This window comes from Sphaeramia orbicularis, chromosome 1, assembly GCF_902148855.1.
Source record: "Sphaeramia orbicularis chromosome 1, fSphaOr1.1, whole genome shotgun sequence".
NCBI classification, from domain to species: domain Eukaryota; kingdom Metazoa; phylum Chordata; class Actinopteri; order Kurtiformes; family Apogonidae; genus Sphaeramia; species Sphaeramia orbicularis.
The window spans coordinates 7,321,543-7,341,313 of NC_043957.1; the positions used below are offsets into that span (position 1 = coordinate 7,321,543).

The 19,771-nt window shown below is 41.2% G+C and overlaps 2 protein-coding genes and 2 non-coding genes across 5 annotated transcripts in view; 2 read left to right on the forward strand and 2 right to left on the reverse strand.

The window, feature by feature from the left end:
- LOC115433727 (E3 ubiquitin-protein ligase DTX4-like) overlaps window positions 1-7,931 on the reverse strand; it is a 31,287-nt gene extending 23,356 nt beyond the window's left edge. Inside the window, exons 1-2 of one of the 2 annotated variants that reach the window (XM_030156382.1) lie at window positions 7,614-7,931; window positions 6,184-6,410 (exon numbers count right to left, since the gene is read on the reverse strand). In XM_030156382.1, the coding sequence (XP_030012242.1) occupies window positions 6,184-6,394 (211 nt within the window). In that variant the 5' untranslated portion in view covers window positions 6,395-6,410; window positions 7,614-7,931. Of the gene's footprint in view, window positions 1-6,183; window positions 6,411-6,729; window positions 7,152-7,613 lie in introns of those variants that run through there. The other variant, XM_030155577.1, reaches the window with a different exon arrangement.
- On the reverse strand, window positions 7,692-19,716 carry LOC115429795 (macrophage mannose receptor 1-like). Its single transcript, XM_030149520.1, has 8 exons — window positions 19,555-19,716; window positions 17,379-17,513; window positions 16,227-16,326; window positions 15,618-15,683; window positions 14,308-14,399; window positions 14,111-14,230; window positions 12,460-12,556; window positions 7,692-7,747 (listed from the first exon to the last, which is right to left on the reverse strand). The coding sequence occupies exons 1-8, from the start codon at window positions 19,714-19,716 to the stop codon at window positions 7,692-7,694; spliced, it is 828 nt and encodes a 275-aa protein (XP_030005380.1).
- Window positions 9,657-9,729, forward strand: trnat-ugu (transfer RNA threonine (anticodon UGU)). Its single transcript has one exon. It is a non-coding gene; the product is annotated as a tRNA-Thr (tRNA).
- trnak-uuu (transfer RNA lysine (anticodon UUU)) lies at window positions 11,068-11,140 on the forward strand. The gene has a single exon. It is a non-coding gene; the product is annotated as a tRNA-Lys (tRNA).
- Window positions 19,717-19,771: the final 55 nt, after the last annotated feature.

The window sequence follows — 19,771 nt, forward strand, 5'->3', positions numbered from 1 at the left end:
CCGATTAATGAAGGTCAAGTGGAACACAACGCAATGCACCATCACAAACGAACATTACATCCACTATCAAAAATACAATCTGGAACACTGGCACATGTTGGTGTGTTCACATTGTGTTGGAAGTTGTGCTTTAATGTCGATTGCAGGTCTGTGTGTGTGTCTCTTCAGAACCCGGACCCTGTTCCTAACCGAACTTATGCGTCTGAATCACAAGCCACTTTTACCCAGAGATCCTGGAAAAAAGGTCAAGAGGGTTATTCCATATGAAATCAACAGATTTTAAGAAAATTTCCCACCTGACCTTCTCAGATTTTTCTAAATTTTTGCATACTTACAGGGTGGGGAAGCAAAATTTACAATGAACATTTAGTTGTTTTTTCTCAGCAGGCACTACGTCAATTGTTTTGAAACCAAACATATATTGATGTCATAATCATACCTAACACTATTATCCATACCTTTTCAGAAACGTCTGCCCATATGAGTAATCAGGAAAGCAAACGTCAAAGAGTGTGTGATTTGCTGAATGCACTCGTCACACCAAAGGAGATTTCAAAAATAGTTGGAGTGTCCATAAAGACTGTTTATAATGGAAAGAAGAGAATGACTATGAGCAAAACTATTACGAGAAAGTCTGGAAGATACTATTAAAGAAGAATGGGAGACGTTGTCACCCGAATATTTGAGGAACACTTGCGCAAGTTTCAGGAAGCGTGTGAAGGCAGTTATTGAGAGAGAAGGAGGACACATAGAATAAAAACATTTTCTATTATGTACATTTTCTTGTGGCAAATAAATTCTCATGACTTTCAATAAACTAATTGGTCATACACTGTCTTTCAGTCCCTGCCTCAAAATATTGTAAATTTTGCTTCCCCACCCTGTATAGAACATTATGTATGATGGGAAAATCCAAAATTTCAAGGCTTAATTGTAAATAGTTCCAAAGTTATGACCATTTGAAGTAGGTAGGGGGTACCCTAAAATTGCAACCAAAATTAAGACTTGAAATTTTCGGCTATTTTCAGGCTTCTATAACTTCTGAACAACCAGAGCTAGAGGTCTGAAATATTCAAAATCATTTCACAGGAATCTATAGTCCTAAGAAATGTGAAAATACTTACTTAAAATTTATAATTGCATGTTACAGAGAATGACAAAGTTGAGATTTTATCCATCACAAACTTCTAAAATGCTACTTTTGGCCACTCACTACGCAAAAACTAATCATCATATTCATTAGAAATTTTATGTGCTAAATCTTGGCTACCTAGGGAATGGATCTGTGTAAAATGAAAGTCCTATGTTATGTTATGCATGATATATGAACAGCTGAAAAACAAAAATATCTGCCCGACCTTTGGATTCAAAGGTCAATATCAGCATGTGGGATAGGTAGTATCACAAAATAAAAGACATCATGTGGAAGTACAGGAATTGCCCTAAATTTTGACATCAAGCACAACTTGCTTCTATAAATCCTTCTATGTTGGACCACTTGATGAAATTATATGGAATAACCCAAGAAATAACCTCTCACAGAAGTAACTTGCCAATTTAAAGTGCATTCCAGGGCTTCAACAGCCTCCAGATAGAGGCTGTTTTGGAGTCTGGAGGTCTAAGCTTGGATGTGCTATGGCCTCCTGCTGGATGGGACACGTGGAAAAAGTCCGTATGCGGGGGTGGGGTGGGGGTGGAATGTAGGGCTGCTTGATTATAGAATAAAAACAATAATCACGATAATTTTAGCAATAATTGAAATCACGATTATTAAAAACGATTATTTGTTAACCTTAAAGTTGTTTATTTTTTTCTTGCAAAACAATGTAAAATATACTCTTTAAACATAAATAAAACTTTTAAACACTAAAACAAAGTATGTTCACTTTTGTACGAAACAAAAAAAAATCTTTGAATGCAAATAAGTATTCTGTAAATTCAAGTATGTTTCCTTTTGTAAACAAATAGTGCACTGTAATTAAACTGCTATAGACTTGCCATAGAACTGTAGCAGTAAAAACAAAAAAACTCAAATTATAAATTTAAGTATGTTCAATGTAGTATGAAACATGGTAAATTATATATATATTCAGTGGCGTGCCTTGAGGTTTCAGTTCAGGCCTTCTGCATACATGAGTCATCTATAGAATACGCAGGTTGTGCACTACAACACAACGACCATGCGCCACACAGAAAACCAACATTAAGCCACAGTGTCACACCATGCATCCAAAAATACGCAACATTAAGTCAATACTAAAAAAGGCTACTCTGAGCAAGTGATTCCATACAATTGAGTTGGACTTGCCTTTTTTGTTTACTGAGCACTTCGCTGTGATTCTCCTGCCATTTTTCAAGACCGCTAGGTACAACTTTCCTGGTGAGGTGGACCTGCCGGCTAGCTGGCAGCAGTAGTTTAGAGGGGGGCGGGGCCAAGCAGCTCATGGTGGCTTGCATGCGCGTGAATTAAAACAACTCAGAATTAATAATCGTTTTTTTCTCGATTATATAATTTTTGGAATTGTTGAGAGCAATAATCGAAATTGTAATTGAATTTTGATTAATTTAACAGCCCTAGTGGAATGGTCCATGATGCCGACAGCAGCCACAGACGCACTCGGCAGCTCAACACCTTTCTGATTGGTTGTTTACTGTACACGGCCCACACTCATTTTTAAGCCCCCCTGGTGCGGGGGTTGCACACGCATATGTCCTCCAAACGTCCCCCCTTAGTTGGAACCAGAGGTGTTCCTTTTCCATAGCGTTCCTGAATCCTGGTTCCACCTTTATCAGGGCTCTGTTCCTACTTCCAGAAGTGGAACAGAGGTGAAACCAAATGATCCACCATTTCATTGACACAGACGATGGAACAGAAGAAAGGGGGAACATTCCAGAACACCAGTGGAAAAGGGGGAACATTCCAGAACACCAGTAGAAAAGGGGAAACATTCCAGAACACCAATGGAAAAGGGGAAACATTCCAGAACAACAGTGGAAAAGGGGCTGAAGTCCTTCTCCATTTTCGGTCCTGACCTCAGCTACATCTACACCTCGGCTGGACTCATAACTTTCTTTACCATTTTCTGTCGTCACCACCTGTTTATTTTCTGCCCGACTTTGTTCTGCCGCCGACTCCCTTCAGAGCCCCCGGTGTCTTTGTCTCCACTTTGTCTCACCTTGAAAGAGTCCTGTCCCCTGAGTGTCGGTGTTCAGAGTCAGTTTTCAGCTTCAGAGAGTGTGAGATAGACGAGCAGAGAAAGAGGGTGATGGAAGAGAAAAGAGAACAGAGATAATGGAAAAAGCACAGATCAGGTAAGAAGAGACAAGAGGAAGTAGTAAAACAAGAGTCCAACCTTAAGGGATGACAACAACAACTACAAAAGCACTCGGAGAGCGCAGACCTCTGCCAAGGCAGATCAGCCCCCCCATCATCACCAAAATTTAATCATTTGTTCCTTGTGCCAGTATCAACATTTCCTGAAAATTTCATCCAAATCCATCCATAACTTTTTGAGTTACCTTGCTAACAGACAGGCGAACAACACCCCCCCCCCCCAAACTGCAGCACTGACATGTTTTTTGAACATTAAATATGTTTCATTATCATTAAAACCTTTTATTTGAAATGATGGATCATGTGTTATGACCCTGTCTGTCAAAATGACGTAAAATAAAAATATCTAGCGCCACTTCTCTAAGTATGTGCATTTGTGTGTGTGTGTGTGTGTGTGTGTATGTATGTTTTTGTGTGTGTGTGTATTAGGGCATTAGTGACTCCAGGTTTTTTCAGATCAACTTATTTGTCAATAAAGTCGATGTCGAGTCAACTTGTTGTGTGATGATGTCATCATTCACTGGAACATGAACAATCTACAGTTAAGAGCAGAATAAAAAACAAAGACACAAGCATCAACAGTCCTTCTCAGATATCTAACCAAAACTAAACACAGGCTAACACCTGGAATTTTCTGTTAAATTTAAGTGAACAACATAAAGTGGGAAAAGGTTCAGACAGCAGCAGAAAAGACGCACAGCATGTTAAAGAAAAGAGCGCACTGTCTTCATGAAATAAATGAACAGAATGATCCAAACCCACTGTCTGTCCACAGTCTTCTTCAGTATTGGTGGTGCTTGCATGGTTCACAGAACATTACTGAGACCAGAGCTTTTCTAAATCAAGGTCAGTGTAGTTCCTCCTCTGAGTCGTTTTCTTCCTTCAGTCTTGGCCTTGCGCTAGTGATGCGGAAGTGTTTTTTTTTTTTTTAAGCCGCTTTGTGGAATTTTTTGACCCGCTCCGCAAATAAAGTGACATTTTTTGGACCCGCACCAACCTGAGCTGGGTCTGCTGATCCACTCATCACTACTGCTCACTGTGCTCCATGTTTTCATGTAGAAAGATGCGAGTATTGGCATGCGCTTGAATGAAGGCTCGCGTGGTGATGGAAGAGAGAGAGAGAGAATAACACGACTAGTCGACTCCTCCAAAGTAACGTCGACTTGTGCCACAGACGTCGACGAGTCAGCAAACCGACTTTTCAGTTAATGCCCTAATGTGTAAGTATGTATGTATGTGCGTGCATTTATGTGTGCGTGTGTGTGTGCATGTGTGCAGTGTTCTACAGTGAACTGTGCTCATTAGGCCTTGACATGTTCCATTCTCATATTCCATGATCAGGGTCTGGCGGTTTTTCCTTTGTGTGAGTGTGTGAGTGTGTGTGTGTGTGTGTGTGTGTGTGCGTGCGTGCGTGTGTGTGCAGCTGCCATTTCAGTGTTGGTCATGGGTTCATTTTCAGCTGCTTCACAACATCAGAATGTCTGAACTCGAATCCTCGCATTCAACAAACACACACTTTGTCCAAGTCACTAAAGTTCCACTTTCCAGTGTTTACTGACAAGGGGTTAGAGTTAGGGAATGGGGTTAGGGTTAGAGAACCGCATTAGGGTTAGGGAACCGGGTTAGAGTTAGGGAACCGCATTAGGGTTAGGGAACCACGTTAGGGTTAGGGAACAGTGGTCCAAACCCTCCTGTGGCTTCATCAGAGCTTTTCTAAGACCTTTCATGGACCAGTAAACTTCATAACCTGACATACATGAACTGTTGTGGTTTGAGTTTTTTTTTTCACCTCAAACAGTAGTGACTCTGAAACAGAAACACCAGTTCAGATGTCCAAACACTGACGTCCAAACACTGACGTCCAAACATGGAAGTCCACACACTGAGGTCAAAGCCGGACCCTTCACCTCTGGCACATGCTCTTAGTTTTTCAGTTTTGCTATAGATGAAATTAAGGAATTCAGAGTCCAACAGAGTCTGTCAGAGTTCACCAGAGTCCATCTGACTCCATCAGAGTCCACCAGAGTCCACCAGAGTCCATCAGAGTCCATCAGAGTCCACCAGAGTCCGTCAGAGTTCACCAGAGTCCACCACAGTCCATCCGACTCCATCAGAGTCCACCAAAGTCTGTCAGAGTTCACCAGAGTCCATCAGAGTTCACCAGAGTCCATTAGAGTCTACCAGAGTCCATCAGAGTCCGTCAGACTCCATCAGAGTCCGTCAGACTCCATCAGAGTCCGTCAGACTCCATCAGAGTCCACAAGAGTCCAGAGTCCATCAGAGTTCACCAGAGTCCATCAGACTCCGTCAGAGTTCACCAGAGTCCATTGGACTCCATCAGAGTCCGTCAGAGTTCACCAGAGTCCATCAGAGTCCATCAGAATTCACCAGAGTCCACCAGAATCCATCGGACTCCATCAGAGTCCATCAGAGTTCACCAGAGTCCACCACAGTTCACCAGAGTCCATCAGACTCCGTCAGAGTCCATCAGAGTCCACGCTGGGCATAATTTCAGCCCCACACCAGCAGTATTGGTTTTGTAAACTACATCAGGCTGTCGTGTATCTACAATACAAACCTGAGACAAATACACACTGGACGACATCCTGAAAGTCCACATCTACTATGAATACTATTCATGGAGGTCAGACTACATTCATGTAGAACTACTGAAGACAAGTTGGAAAAGATCAACAAACATGAATAAATCAGGAGCTTCATACAATCCTTGAAGGTCTAAATGCAAACATTTCACAGGTGGGCTTTGATTTATTGAAGTTGACCAGGGACCTACAGCCCCCCCCCCCCCCCCCCCCCCGCCCAAAAAAACACCCCACACACCATCTTACCTGTGTCCTGTCTGAACTGGTGCATGGACTGGAGGTCTATGATGTAGGGCGACAGCCGGCTGTCCACCTGGCCGAGGACCACGCTGCCTCCGCGGGGGTCGCTGCTCCGGATGGCCGCCTCTATCTGGTGGGAGACGGCGGGGCTGTAGGGCCGCCACCGGCCGTGCTCGTTCAGCCATTCCCACACCACCACCGCGGAGGCCAGGAGCATGTTGTTACTGTTGGCCCTGGACACAAAAAAGCACCATGAAACAGCAGGACAAGCGACCCACCGGGCTGTGTCCGGTCCCGGTGATGGTCCCGGTGGAGCTCAGAGGGGTTTTAGAGTAACAACAACAACAATAATACAAAATATTATTATTATTAATAATAATAATAATAATAATAATAATAATAATAATAATAATAATAATAATAATGAAGACTGTATTTGGGCAAACACACACACACACACACTCTAAGGAGCAGCTTTAACCGGCTCCGAATGCCTGTAAACACGGTAAACGGACCGACACCGGACAAAGGCCGGTTCCTCCGATGTCTTACATGGAGCCGCGGCGGAGCTAACGTCCGAAGGAGACACATGACTGCGGAGTCCGGAGCATAAACCACGGCCCAGGCCCGGAAGGAGACGGTAAAGGAAAGCACGGCGGCCCCGGGACCGGAGACAGTGTGTTCGGGCACCACCAACGGCCTTCGGCGGCGGCGGAGACGCTCCTGCCGCGGTCCAAAAAGCACCTCAGCCCGGAGCTTACACAGGAAAACACGGCCCGGATGGCGGGTTCCGGTACAAACACAAGCAGATCCTCATGGATCCGGACCGACGGAGAACCCACAGGGCGCAGATATCCACAGAGAAGAGTGTTTTTGTGGCAGTTTGGGCGGAACGAGGCGAAATGCTGAAGAAAAGTAGTGGATTCACACAGCGCAAACTCAGTAGAAACAACTGATCCCGGATCAGTTAGAACAGGTTCAACTATTCCAACAGCGCAAACGCAGTAGAAACAACTGATCCCGGATCAGTTAAAACAGGTTCACCTATTCCAACAAAGCAAACTCTGTAGAAACAACTGATCCCGGATCAGTTAGAACAGGTTCAACTATTCCAACAGCGCAAACTCAGTAGAAACATCTGATCCCGGATCAGTTAAAACAGGTTCAACTATTCCAACAAAGCAAACTCAGTAGAAACAACTGATCCCGGATCAGTTAGAACAGGTTCAACTGGTTCCACTGAAAACACCCGTGGAATTCTCCACAGGAGTAGTGTCTGTTTGGGTTTCCACTTTTCCAGACAGAACCAGCCTGAACATTGACACCCAAACATGTAGTTACATTAAAACACGGTCTGAAGTCCAAACGGCTCCGTTTATTCTCAACTAGTGTGTGGGTTTTCCGTCCAGCCCCGAGCCTTGGAACGCACCACTGACCTGTTGATGGGATGTTCTGGGTCCAGTTCTCTTGGTCCAAAAGTCCCGGACCGTCACCAGCCTTTATGGATCCGTCCTTTAGTTCCCACCATGGCTCTGGACCTGGCCCAGGTACCGTCCCGAACCTCCGAACTCTTTACATGAACACAAGAAAAACGGACTTCAAGGAAGTGGAGCTGGGTTTTTTCTACTGGTTTATCTACCCGAACCCGAACTCAACCCGAACCCTTTATCTACCTAACCCGAACCCTGTGAAAACATGAGCGCGTCCACGGTTCTGTTCATCCAAATATCCCATGTTTATCCATCAGATTTCCCGTCGACTCCGGCAGCGAGAACCTCATAATAAAGTGGGGTCTGGGGGGACAAAAGCACCCGGATCCTGGCCCCTCACCACGCCCAAAGACACCCCCCCGCCCCCAGGCCAATGGGAACAACCCCCTGCCCTCCTAACCCACAAGTATATGACTTTCTTTTTTTTTTTTTTTTTTAATTCATTTATTTTTATTTATTTATTTTAAATACACACACACACACACACACACACACACACACAGATATATAAATACATATATATGTGTGTGTGTGTATAATTATTAGGCCGTGTTATTAGGCCGTATTAGGTGTGTGTATAATTATTAGGCCGGAAAGAAAGAAAACCCCTGAAAATGTCTATTAATGCATTTATGAATTTTTTAACATTTTTCCCCCAATTTTTGGAGACAATAGAAAAACAGGAGTAATATAATTCTGCTGCTACAAATCAAATAGAAAATAAAATAAATTATTAATATTACTAAATATATTTTGAACATTAGTATTGCACTTTTCCCTGAAAGGTAGTTTCAAATAAACAAGAAAAATCTAATCACAGTTCTGTCAGTTCACATTCTGCAGAAAAATAACAAAAAAAGTCCACATGAAGTGCAACATTAACAAGAGGGTAAACTGGTATTCTGTTGAAACAAACTGAAGAGAAACTTTGACAACACAATGAACCAAATTATTAATTTTAGGACAGAGAACAAACTGTTTAGGACACTGTGTGTATTTTTGTGTGCCTGTGTGCACGGGGGATTTTTTTTTTTTTTTTTTTTTTGTCGGAGCCAGGGGGTAGGGGGGGCGCACAGTTATATACCTGGGGGTGCGGTCCATAACTAACGTAACGAACGCTGTCGTGAAACTTTACATACTTTCAACGTTCTATTTATTCCTCTATTATACAGCCTGCGTAATAGACAGACAGACAGACAGACAGACAGAGCTAGTGTCAATGTTTTAGAACTACCGTAGTTCACTGGGGCCAAACAACGTCTTATTAACGTCTCTTTCCTCGTTGTTGTCTTTCACCTGAACCTTAACTGATCCAAATTGGAATGTAATGATGGTAGAGGGTCTTCATTCTCTTCCTTCCAGGTTCACATCATATTTGTTGTTTTTTTTTTAACCTTATATCAACTGCTATTTCATATTTCGGGTCAATGTGTGCTCCTTTATTAAGTCCGTGTGAAACTTGCGTGGATTCAAATTTCCGCATCGAACGATGTCTTTCATTCCTTTTTCTTTTTCTCATCATACTGTGCCATTTCAGTACAGCTGTGTACCGAACCGAACAGGTGCGTACCGAAACAGTTCGGTACGTGTACCGTTACAGGCCTTATATATACATATAAGGCCTGTACATGTATATATATACATATACATATATATATATATATATATATATATATATATATATATATATATATATATAATTTTGTGTATGACTGTTCTTGATCATGTGTGTCTGATCGTGGAAGTTACTGCTGGATTCTGGACCTGATCCAAACCTGGACTGGACACATGCTAGTGTTTTAAAGTCCAGTTGCTGCCCCCTTGTGGACGAATAGAAAATTGTGACCATTTCCAGTCAAAGTTTTCACTCCAGAGCAGCTTTGCTCTTGTCCTGTCTGTCTCAACACACATTTGTGTTTGTCTCGGCGCAGTTCTTTTTGCCAGAAAAGCAGGTATTTAATCAGTAGTGACGTCAGCTGTTGTTATCCAGGCTCCATAGCTCAGGGGTTAGAGCACTGGTCTTGTAAACCAGGGGTCGCGAGTTCAAATCTCGCTGGGGCCTCAGCTTCTTTTCTACAGCAGATCTGATTGGAGTAATTCTAGCAGCACTTCATCACTTACAATTTATAACCTATTAACAAATAAACAAGTCAGGATAATAAGTTCAGTTCAAGTAAACGACACACTGTAAGCCTGGATAAGGTGAGTTTACTTTTCAATATTGACAAAAGTGGTTTCCTTAAAAAAGTTAAGTAATGATTAATGAACTTTTTAAGTACATTTAACGTAACATTTTTGTAACATCACTTGCTTTGCATAGTTATTGCACTGGAATAATTAAGTTCAATGCACTAAATTCCAAGTTAATTTTTGTCTAGTTCTACTGTGTCTAGTTCTACAGTGAAATATTACCACTGTGTCTAGTTCTACAGTTTAATATTCCTACTGTGTCTAGTTCTACAGTGTCTAGTTCTACAGTTAAATATTACTACTATGTCTACATCTACAGTGTCTACTTCTACAGTGTCTAGTTCTACTGTGTCTAGTGCTACAGTTAAATATTCCTACTGTGTCTAGTTCTACAATTCAATATTACTACTGTGTCTAGTTCTACTGTGTCTAGTTCTACAATTCAATAGCACTACTGTGTCTAGTTCTACTGTGTCTAGTTCTACAGTTCAATATTCCTACTGTGTCTAGTTCTACAGTTCAATATTACGACTGTGTCTAGCTCTACTGTGTCTAGTTCTACAATTCAATAGCACTACTGTGTCTAATTCTACTGTTTAGTTCTACTGTGTCTAGTTCTACAGTTCAATATTACTACTATGTCTAGTTCTACTGTGTTTTGTTCTACTGTGTCTAGTTCTACAGTTGAATAGTTCTACTACTATGAACACATAAATGTTGAATGTTTTCCCTGAACTTTCACACATAAAACCTGATGTTTAAGACTTCATTAAATTAGTTGTCGTAACGCAAGCTACATTCTGCTCTACAAAATGTATGCGACTTGTTATTGAATAAAAGAAGGGGAAAATACGTGGTTTTTCCACCACTGAAATACATACCGTTCGTTTTGGACAAACAACATATGGATATGATTTGACAGCTAATGCTAACGGTATGCTAACCACACCGGACATAACAGTAGATGCTAATTAGCTAGCTAGCTAGCTAAGCTACGTCAGTTAAGCGAATTCCTGTACGTTTTTATGATGTACAATTTAACAACAATTTTTACACGTTACCTTTGTCAGCAAATAACTGTCTTGTAGTACACTTTACCTACAAGTAGTCGCGGCAATTGCCATGACATAGTAAAATAACAATAGAAATACACCGGTGTAAACTAGTACCCACCCCTGTTAAAAACTCCCGGTGTTCATCTTCAGTCAGAGCCCGGATAGCTCAGTCGGTAGAGCATCAGACTTTTAATCTGAGGGTCCAGGGTTCAAGTCCCTGTTCGAGCGAAAACTTTTTTTTTTCATGCATCAGTAATGACTTTTTATAGCGGAATACGGAAGTAAATCTGTGTCATCAGATTTTGAATTATAAAAGACATTGAATTTGTCGCACTGAATTTTTTTTGCACTGAAATTAAGTATCTGAATTGTTTGTCTCTGAATTCAACTACGTTCAGAAATTTAGAATTAAAAAAATTCAGATGCAATAAATTCAGATGCAAAAATTCAGATGCAAAAAATTCCGATACTTAATTTCAGTGCAAAAAAAAAAAAAAATCAGTGCTAGAAATTCAATGTCTTATATAATTCAAAATCTGATGACAGATTTACTTCAATAGAAATCCCCACAAATGTCTCCCAAAAAGGTTAATTTAAAACAACAACAACAAAAAACGGTACTATACTTTTTACATCAACTAGTCTTCATCCCAACTAAACACAGAAACCCTTTATTGATTTCTGTAACTATCGCCAAGAAAATAATTTTTCAAATGACCTCATACATGACCTCATACATGACCGCATACATGACCTCATACATGACCAAATACATGACCGCATACATTACCACATACATGACCAAATATATGACCTCATACGTGACCACATACATGACCAAATACATGACCTCATACATGACCACATACATGACCGCATACATGAACACTGCATATATGACCTCATACATGACCAAATACATGACCGCATACATGACCGCATACATGACCACCGCATACATGACCAAATACATGACCGCATACATGACCGCATACATGGCCAAATACATGACCACATACATGACCACCGCATACATGACCACATACATGACCGCATACATGACCAAATACATGACCGCATTAATGGACTGCATACATGACCACATGTATGCAGTCATTAGGGACAGAGCTGGAACAGTCTGACTCTGGTGATGCCAAAATAAAAAGAAGAGAAACATTGAAAGTGTGGCTTTAGGGTTGATGATCAGGTTTATTTGGTTCTTAAGGTGTACAGAAGACATGTATCAAGAGTCTGTCCAACATTCATCACTCTGTCAACAGCACATTAAAGCCTGTTCTTCACACAAATAGAAGGGAATAGATGATCGCAGGATACATTGATCCAAGCATCTGTAAAGACAGACGACAGACGGTTACTGGTAGTTATACTAGTTAGAGTAGGTTCATCTGGGCTAACTTTACAAACTAATCTACATTACCATGGCCTGCCATGACCAGTACCAGTAATAACAGTAATAATAATATAATAATTATAACAATAATAATAATAATAATAATAATAATAATACAGAATCTGTAGATTCATACCTGGGTATGGTGCCAGACATGGATATGAATCTACTGGAGCATTCCAACCAAAAAAGTCCTGATGAAACCAGGAGCCGTCGAGCCACATCCACTGACCCTGGAGGACGACAGTGACATGAAGGGAAACTTTAAAGACAATCAACATGGAGACAGTGTTTGGTTTAAACCCACATTTCCCTCTGAAAACTCTGCGTTTATACGGCCCCGTATATTTATCTCATCACCTGTAGACGGCAGTGTAGTGGGACCATCCTGTACCATGAACCAATCAGAATCCAGAACCAAACGGTACTTCTGCTATGAACCTATGGAACCCATCCTGGTCCTGCTCCGAGACGTGGAACCAATACAGTCTAATACAGATGGATGAGCTGGTGACTTTATTTAGAACCACAAACTGCTTTAGTGATGAGACAGAGGGGATGGAACAGGGCTGGAACTGAACGGAACCGTGTTAGTTCTATAGTGGATAACAGAACTGTGAGCGGAACCGTGTTAGTTCTATAGTGGATAATAGAACTGTGAGCGGAACCGTGTTAGTTCTATAGTGGATAATAGAACTGTGAGCGGAACCGTGTTAGTTCTGTAGTTTTTTCGTGTTGTGCATGTGTGGGGGACTGCTCCAGGTCCATTGGACTGTGTATGTGGTATGACTGTACAATGACAAAAAAAGGTCGCTCTTATTGAACTGCTGCTTTGGACCTGAGCCGTTACATCATAGTGTCAAACCCAAATGAATGCACACATTATTATAACTGACAAATCTGTTTCTGTTACACGAGCTGCTGAGACTTCAGTCATAGCCGTAGAAATGTTAAGAAGACTTGAGTACATTTGGCCTTGACTATATTTGGACAAAAAGGGCAAAGCTACGGTGGAGGGCCTGTCCACACAGGACTTACGGACGTCTTTATTTACTTAGTTGTTTATTCATACTACTGTATCTTGCATTAAAGGTGCTGGAGACTTTCATGACCAATTTTTCATCAGCTCTATCAAACCTCGGTCATATCCTCAGTATTATGAATCTAAGTCTTTCTGTCATTACTCACCTGAATCTCTTCCTCATGGTGAACAGTTTCTTAGTGCCATCCACCAGAAACAAACCGTGTGTTTACATTCAGAGTCTGGAGGTAACTCGGGCATCTTCGGAATTTTGTTGCAACATCCATTGTGGGAAACGGAGGCTCGCACAGCCACCTGCAGCGGCAGCAGCAGCGCGACCATATGATATTATATGGATGAAAAAAACACGTGGAAACGTCTGAAACACGGAAATGGCTGGAGGAATATGCATAGGGGGAAGGGAGCTCCTGCCGTTTCCGCGTCACGTCTTTAGTAGCTGCCGCTGTCAGGTGGCTGCATGAACCTCCGTTTCCCACAATGCACGTCGCAACAAAATTCCAAAGATGCCGGAGTTCACTCCACCTACAGAAACACATGGTTTGTTTCTGGTGGATGGCACTTCGAAACTGTTCACTGTAATGCAAGAGATTCAGGTGAGTAATGACAGAAAGACTAACAGATTCATGATACTGAGGATATGACTGAGGTTTGACAGATTTGACGAAAAATTGGTCATGAAAGTCTACCACAGCTTTAATAGTCGATTTTTGTTGTGACAGAAAAAGTCCACTGGTGCTCTTCTCACCTGGAGATAGAAGCCACCCATCCAGAAGGGGTAAGATCCAGAGGTGATCTGACCCAGTAGATGATACTCCTGAGGGCTGTGCACAGACACCAGACTGGCCTCAAACTCAGCACAGAAAGTCTGGAGGAAAAAGGACAAGCATTAGGGTGAATGAGGACAGACTCAGGGTGACATTAAAGACTGGATTCTTGGTTTACATCAGCGTCACTCCATGTCAGTAGGTCCTGGTTGTAGAAATAACACTGGCCTTGGAAATCAACCCAGCCGTCAGGACACAGGCCTGGTGGTCCTATGAACATGAAAAAACACAACTGAATACATGATGACAAAATGCAACTCAAATACTTCTATCAGTTAAAAAAAAACTAAAAAACTTTTGAGAGCCAGAAACTAAAAATAACCTTATATATGGAAATAAATCTGTTATCGGATTTTGAATTATAAAAGCTACTGAATTTCTAGCACTGAATTTTTTTTGTGCTGAAATTAAGTGTCTGAATTTTTTGTCTCTGAATTCACCTATGTTTATAAATGTAGAAGAAAACAAATTCAGATGCAAAAAATCCAGCTGCAAAAATTCAGAAGCAAAAAATTCCGATGCAAAAAATTCCGATGCAAAAAATTCCGATGCAAAAAAAATTCAGATGCAAAAAATTCAGAAGCAAAAAATTCAGATCACACATCCGTGCTGACAGTCTTCCTGCATCGGTGTCACTTGACCAACCTAATGTAACTCAATTGGCCGGCTGTCGGTTCGACTTGAGATAGAATCGATTGCTTATCCTTGGTGTCCGGGATGAGTGATCAAAATTTTTTGCGTCTGAAATTTTTGCATCTGAATTGTCTGCTTCTGAATTTTTTGCATCAGAATTTTTTTTTATTCTAAATTTATGAACATAGTTAAACTGAGAGACAAAAAATTCAGATACTTAATTTCAGCACAAAAAAAAATTCAGCGTTAGAAATTCAGTGGCTTTTATAATTCAAAATCTGATGAGACAGATTTACTTCCAAACTTATAGTTCAATATTTGAGCACATGTGGGGGCAAGACAGATGTGTTGCGAATTTCATCATAAACAGATTCAGAGTCTATGTTTCCTCTGAAATTCTTTTCTATGCATCATTCCTTGGCAGCCAAGGCTCGGCCACCAAGGAGCTGTCAACGACCTCGGAGACCTCAGCCCTGGTCCCAGAGGCAGAGTTTAGTCCTTCCACCGTCTGACCATGTCCCCAGTTGGGGTCAGCAGAACTCCATCACCACTGGAAACAGAGTACATGCAGCCCTGTTCCCCCCCCCCGATACATAAAGAACATAATCAGCTGTTGTCCCTTTTTTTCAGCGCTTTAGAGTGAGTTTTGGCCTGGTTTTAAACGTCTGCCCTTTGGAGCTCCGTCAGTTTGTATCATCAGTGACTGCTGTTTTTTATTTTTGTAAACTCTGTATCAGTGGTCGACCTTCTGACCACAACAGGATCAGTGTGTGTGCTCTTTAAACCTGGACTTACCACTGTTGGACTCTTGGACACATATGGAGGAATAGCCCTCGTTGCATAGAGACGACATCCACTCCCCTGTGCACAGGTCAGAGGTCAAAGGTCAGAGGTCAAGCCTGGAACTCACTGATAATCACACATGTACATGCATGGATTATGAACGACTCTCACTCTCTCTCTCTCTCTCTTTCTCTCTCTCTCTCTCCCTCTCTCCTCTCTCTTTCCCTCTGTCTTTTTCTCTCTCTCCCTCTCTCTCTTTCCCTCTCTCTCTCCCCGTTTCCCTCTCTCTTCCTCTTTCCTTCTCTCCCCTCCCTCTCTCTCTTTCTCTCTCTCCCCCTTTTTCTCTCTCTCTCTTTCTCTCTCTCCCCCTTGTTCTCTTTCTCTCCCCTCCTTCTCTCCCCCCCCCCCCTTTCTCTCTCTCTCTTGGGCCAGTTCTAGATGTAAGGTGTTATGACATAACTTTTGTCATGATGTGGTGACGTATAAATTAAATTGGATTAATTGATGAATTGATTGATGTGACCTGCTTCATGGATGTTCCATCAGACCTTCTGTTTAGTGGAACACCAGTGGATCTGTGCTATGACTCTCTATGGACCCGTCTGAGGGGGGGGTTCTTACCAGAGGGGCTGAGGAACAAACATGGGCTTGTGTTGGGCTCAGTCTCAAAGGTCAAACTGTTGTTGTAGAACCAGGACCCATCGACCCACAACCACTGGTCCTGTAAAAAAAACACACATTCAACCAAAAGCACCATTCAACCAGGACCACAGACACACTAGAACCTCCTCCTCTCTCCTCCTCTCTGCTCCTCTCTCCTCCTCCTCTCTGCCTTCAGGTGTTTCTGTTCTAACAGGGCTCTGGGATCCAAAACAATAAGGACTAATGTCAGAATAGAGTTTATTATTATGGGATAGATATCAGTGCATTGGTTTAATTTGGGTTCAATTATTATCTTTGTTTCTAAAATGACTCTGACATGGTTTTGAATTCATTTCTCTAATTTGTTTCTCCCTGACTCTGATTTTCAATGTTCTTCCTCTAAATGTCTGTAATATTTGTCCACCTCTGACTGTAAATAATAATTTCCATCTACTGTCATCACATCTGACTGAGGAAGAAAAATCTACCATTAAACTACAGTGAAATATGGATGTTTATCAACTATATGGACATAAATCTGTGGACACATCATGTCTCCAGCTGTCAGATGTCCCGTTCAGGAGGGTCAGACACACAAACATCAATATTCTATAAAGAAATGCTAAAAATAAGCAACATTTTTCCAAACTAAAAAAAGAGGCTAAAAACAACCTTGCAAAAAAAATTTTTTTAATTAATCCAGAGAAGCTAAAAAATAAACAAAAAATCTGAGAAATGTTATGAGAGAATTTAAAAGTGGAGCAAAACTTCATGAATTTTTAAAAAAGAGGATAAAAATAATAGAAAAATTCCATAAATTTTGAACGAGAAGCTTAAAAAAAAAACAAAAAACTAAAATTTCCACAAATATTAATGACATGCTAAAAACGAGTGTGAACTGGTGAGAAAATGAAAACCAGGTGATATGATCAGGTCAGATCTATAAACCACCTGTGGTCTGTTTATGAACTTTATGGACATAAATCTGTCGACACATCATGTCTCCAGCTGTCAGATGTCCTGTTCATGAGGATCGGACACACACACACACACACATCCATAATCAGTCTGAATAATGCATGTTCATGTTCATGTTCATGTTCATGTTCATGTTCATGTTCATGTTGGTACCTGGAGGTAAAATCCACCCAGCCAAGTGCCTGGGGGTCTATTGTTGTCATTGTTGTTGAACTGCTGCTGGATGAAACCGTGCTCCTGGGGGCTGCGGACGGACACCAGGACTGCCCCCAACACAGCACAGTTAGTCTGGGGGGACACAGGGGGGAGGGGGGTCAGTTAAAGCTTAGTCTGAGACTGAGCAATTGCTGTAGATGCTAACCACTCACCCTAACCCTGGCCTTAGCCTTAGCCCTAACCCTAACCCCAACCCTAACAAATCACCCTGCCTGTTAACTAGTTCTGTTGGGTTAGGGTTAACGTTTACCTGTTAACTAGTTATGCTGGGTGGTTAATGTTTACCTGTTAACTACTTCTGTTGGGTTAGGGTAAACTAGTTCTTTGGGTTAGGGTTAGTGTTTACCTGTTAACGAGTACTGTTGGGTTACGGTTAACTAGTTATTTTGGGTTAGGGTTAGTGTTTACCTGTTAACTAGTTATTTTGGGTTAGGTTAGTGTTTACCTGTTAACTAGTTCTGTTGGGTTAGGGTTAATGTTTACCTGTTAACTAGTTCTTTTGGGTTAGGGTTAGTGTTTACCTGTTAACTAGTTCTGTTGGGTTACAGTTAACTAGTTATTTTGGGTTAGGGTTAGTGTTTACCTGTTAACTAGTTCTGTTGGGTTAGGGTTAGTGTTTACCTGTTAACTAGTTCAGTTGGGTTAGGATTAGTGTTGACCTGTTAACTAGTTCTTTTGGGTTAGGTTAGTGTTTACCTGTTAACTTGTTCTGTTGGGTTAGGTTTAGTGTTTACCTGTTATCTAGTTCTGTTGGGTTAGGGTTAATGTTTACCTGTTAACTAGTTCTTTTGGGTTAGGGTTAGTGTTTACCTGTTAACTAGTTGTGTTGGGTTATGTTTAACTAGTTCTTTTGGGTTAGAGTTAGTGTTTACCTGCTAACTAGTTCTGTTGGGTTGGGTTAGTGTTCACGCGTTAACTAGTTCTGTTGGGTTAGAGTCAGTGTTTACCTGTTAACTAGTTCTGTTGGGTTACGATTTACTACTTCTTTTGGGTTAGGGTTAGTGTTTACCTGTTAACTAGTTCTGTTGGGTTTGGGTTAACTAGTTCTTTTGGGTTAGGATTAGTGTTTACCTGTTAACTAGTTCTGCTGAGTTAGGGTTAGTGTTTACCTGTTAACTACTTCTTTTGAGTTATAGCTAGTGTTTACCTGTTAACTAGTTCTGTTGGGTTAGGGTCAGTGTTTACCTGTTAACTAGTTCTGTTGGGTTAGGGTTAACTAGTTCTTTTGGGTTAGGGTTAATGTTTACCTGTTAACTAGTTCTTTTGGGTTAGGGTTAGTGTTTACCTGTTAACTAGTTGTGTTGGGTTAGGGTTAATTTTTTTACCTGTTAACTAGTTCTGTTGGGTTAGGGTTAATGTTTACCCTTTAACTAGTTCTGTTGGGCTAGGGTAAAAATTTACCTGTTAACTAGTTCTGTTGGGTTAGGGTAAATGTTTACCTGTTAACTAGTTGTGTTAGGTTAGGTTTAATGTTTACCTGTTAACTAGTTGTGTTAGGTTAGGTTTAATGTTTACCTGTTAACTACTTGTGTTGGATTAGGGTCAGTGTTTACCTGTTAACTAGTTGTGTTGGGTTAGGGTAAATGTTTACCTGCTAACTAGTTGTGTTAGGTTAGGTTTAATGTTTACCTGTTAACTAGTTGTGTTGGGTTAGGGTAAATGTTTACCTGTTAACTAGTTGTGTTAGGTTTAATGTTTACCTGTTAACTAGTTGTGTTGGGTTAGGGTAAATGTTTACCTGTTAACTAGTTGTGTTAGGTTAGGTTTAATGTTTACCTGTTAACTAGTTGTGTTGGGTTAGGGTAAATGTTTACCTGTTAACTAGTTGTGTTAGGTTTAATGTTTACCTGTTAACTAGTTGTGTTGGGTTAGGGTAAATGTTTACCTGTTAACTAGTTGTGTTAGGTTAGGTTTAATGTTTACCTGTTAACTAGTTGTGTTGGGTTAGGGTAAATGTTTACCTGTTAACTAGTTGTGTTAGGTTAGGTTTAATGTTTACCTGTTAACTAGTTGTGTTGGGTTAGGGTAAATGTTTACCTGTTAACTAGTTGTGTTAGGTTAGGTTTAATGTTTACCTGTTAACTAGTTGTGTTGGGTTAGGGTCAGTGTTCACCTGTGCTTGAGGCCAAGTCATGGCGTTTTTCACAAAGTAGTAACATCGTCCACTGAACCACTGCCATCCATCAGGACAGAATGGACCAGACGGTGGAGGTGGGGGTCCTGAGGAGGGGGCAGTTCCAGAAGGAGGAGTCATATTTCCAGGAGGAGGAGTCATCGGAGACTTTGTAGTTCTTGCATGAGTACTTGTAACAAAGTTTGGTGTAGTCATA

What these genes read in the sequence shown, in the direction of transcription:
- LOC115429795 (XM_030149520.1), bottom strand. Translation starts at nt 19,716, where the DNA reads ATGACTCCTCCTCCTGGAAATATGACTCCTCCTTCTGGAACTGCCCCC. An exon ending in TGTCCAAGAGTCCAACAGTG is followed by an intron (nt 14,400 to 15,617) that starts GTAAGTCCAGGT and finishes TCATGTTCATAG; the next exon opens with GACCACCAGGCCTGTGTCCT. An exon ending in TGGGTGGCTTCTATCTCCAG is followed by an intron (nt 12,557 to 14,110) that starts GTGAGAAGAGCA and finishes GTCGTCCTCCAG; the next exon opens with GGTCAGTGGATGTGGCTCGA.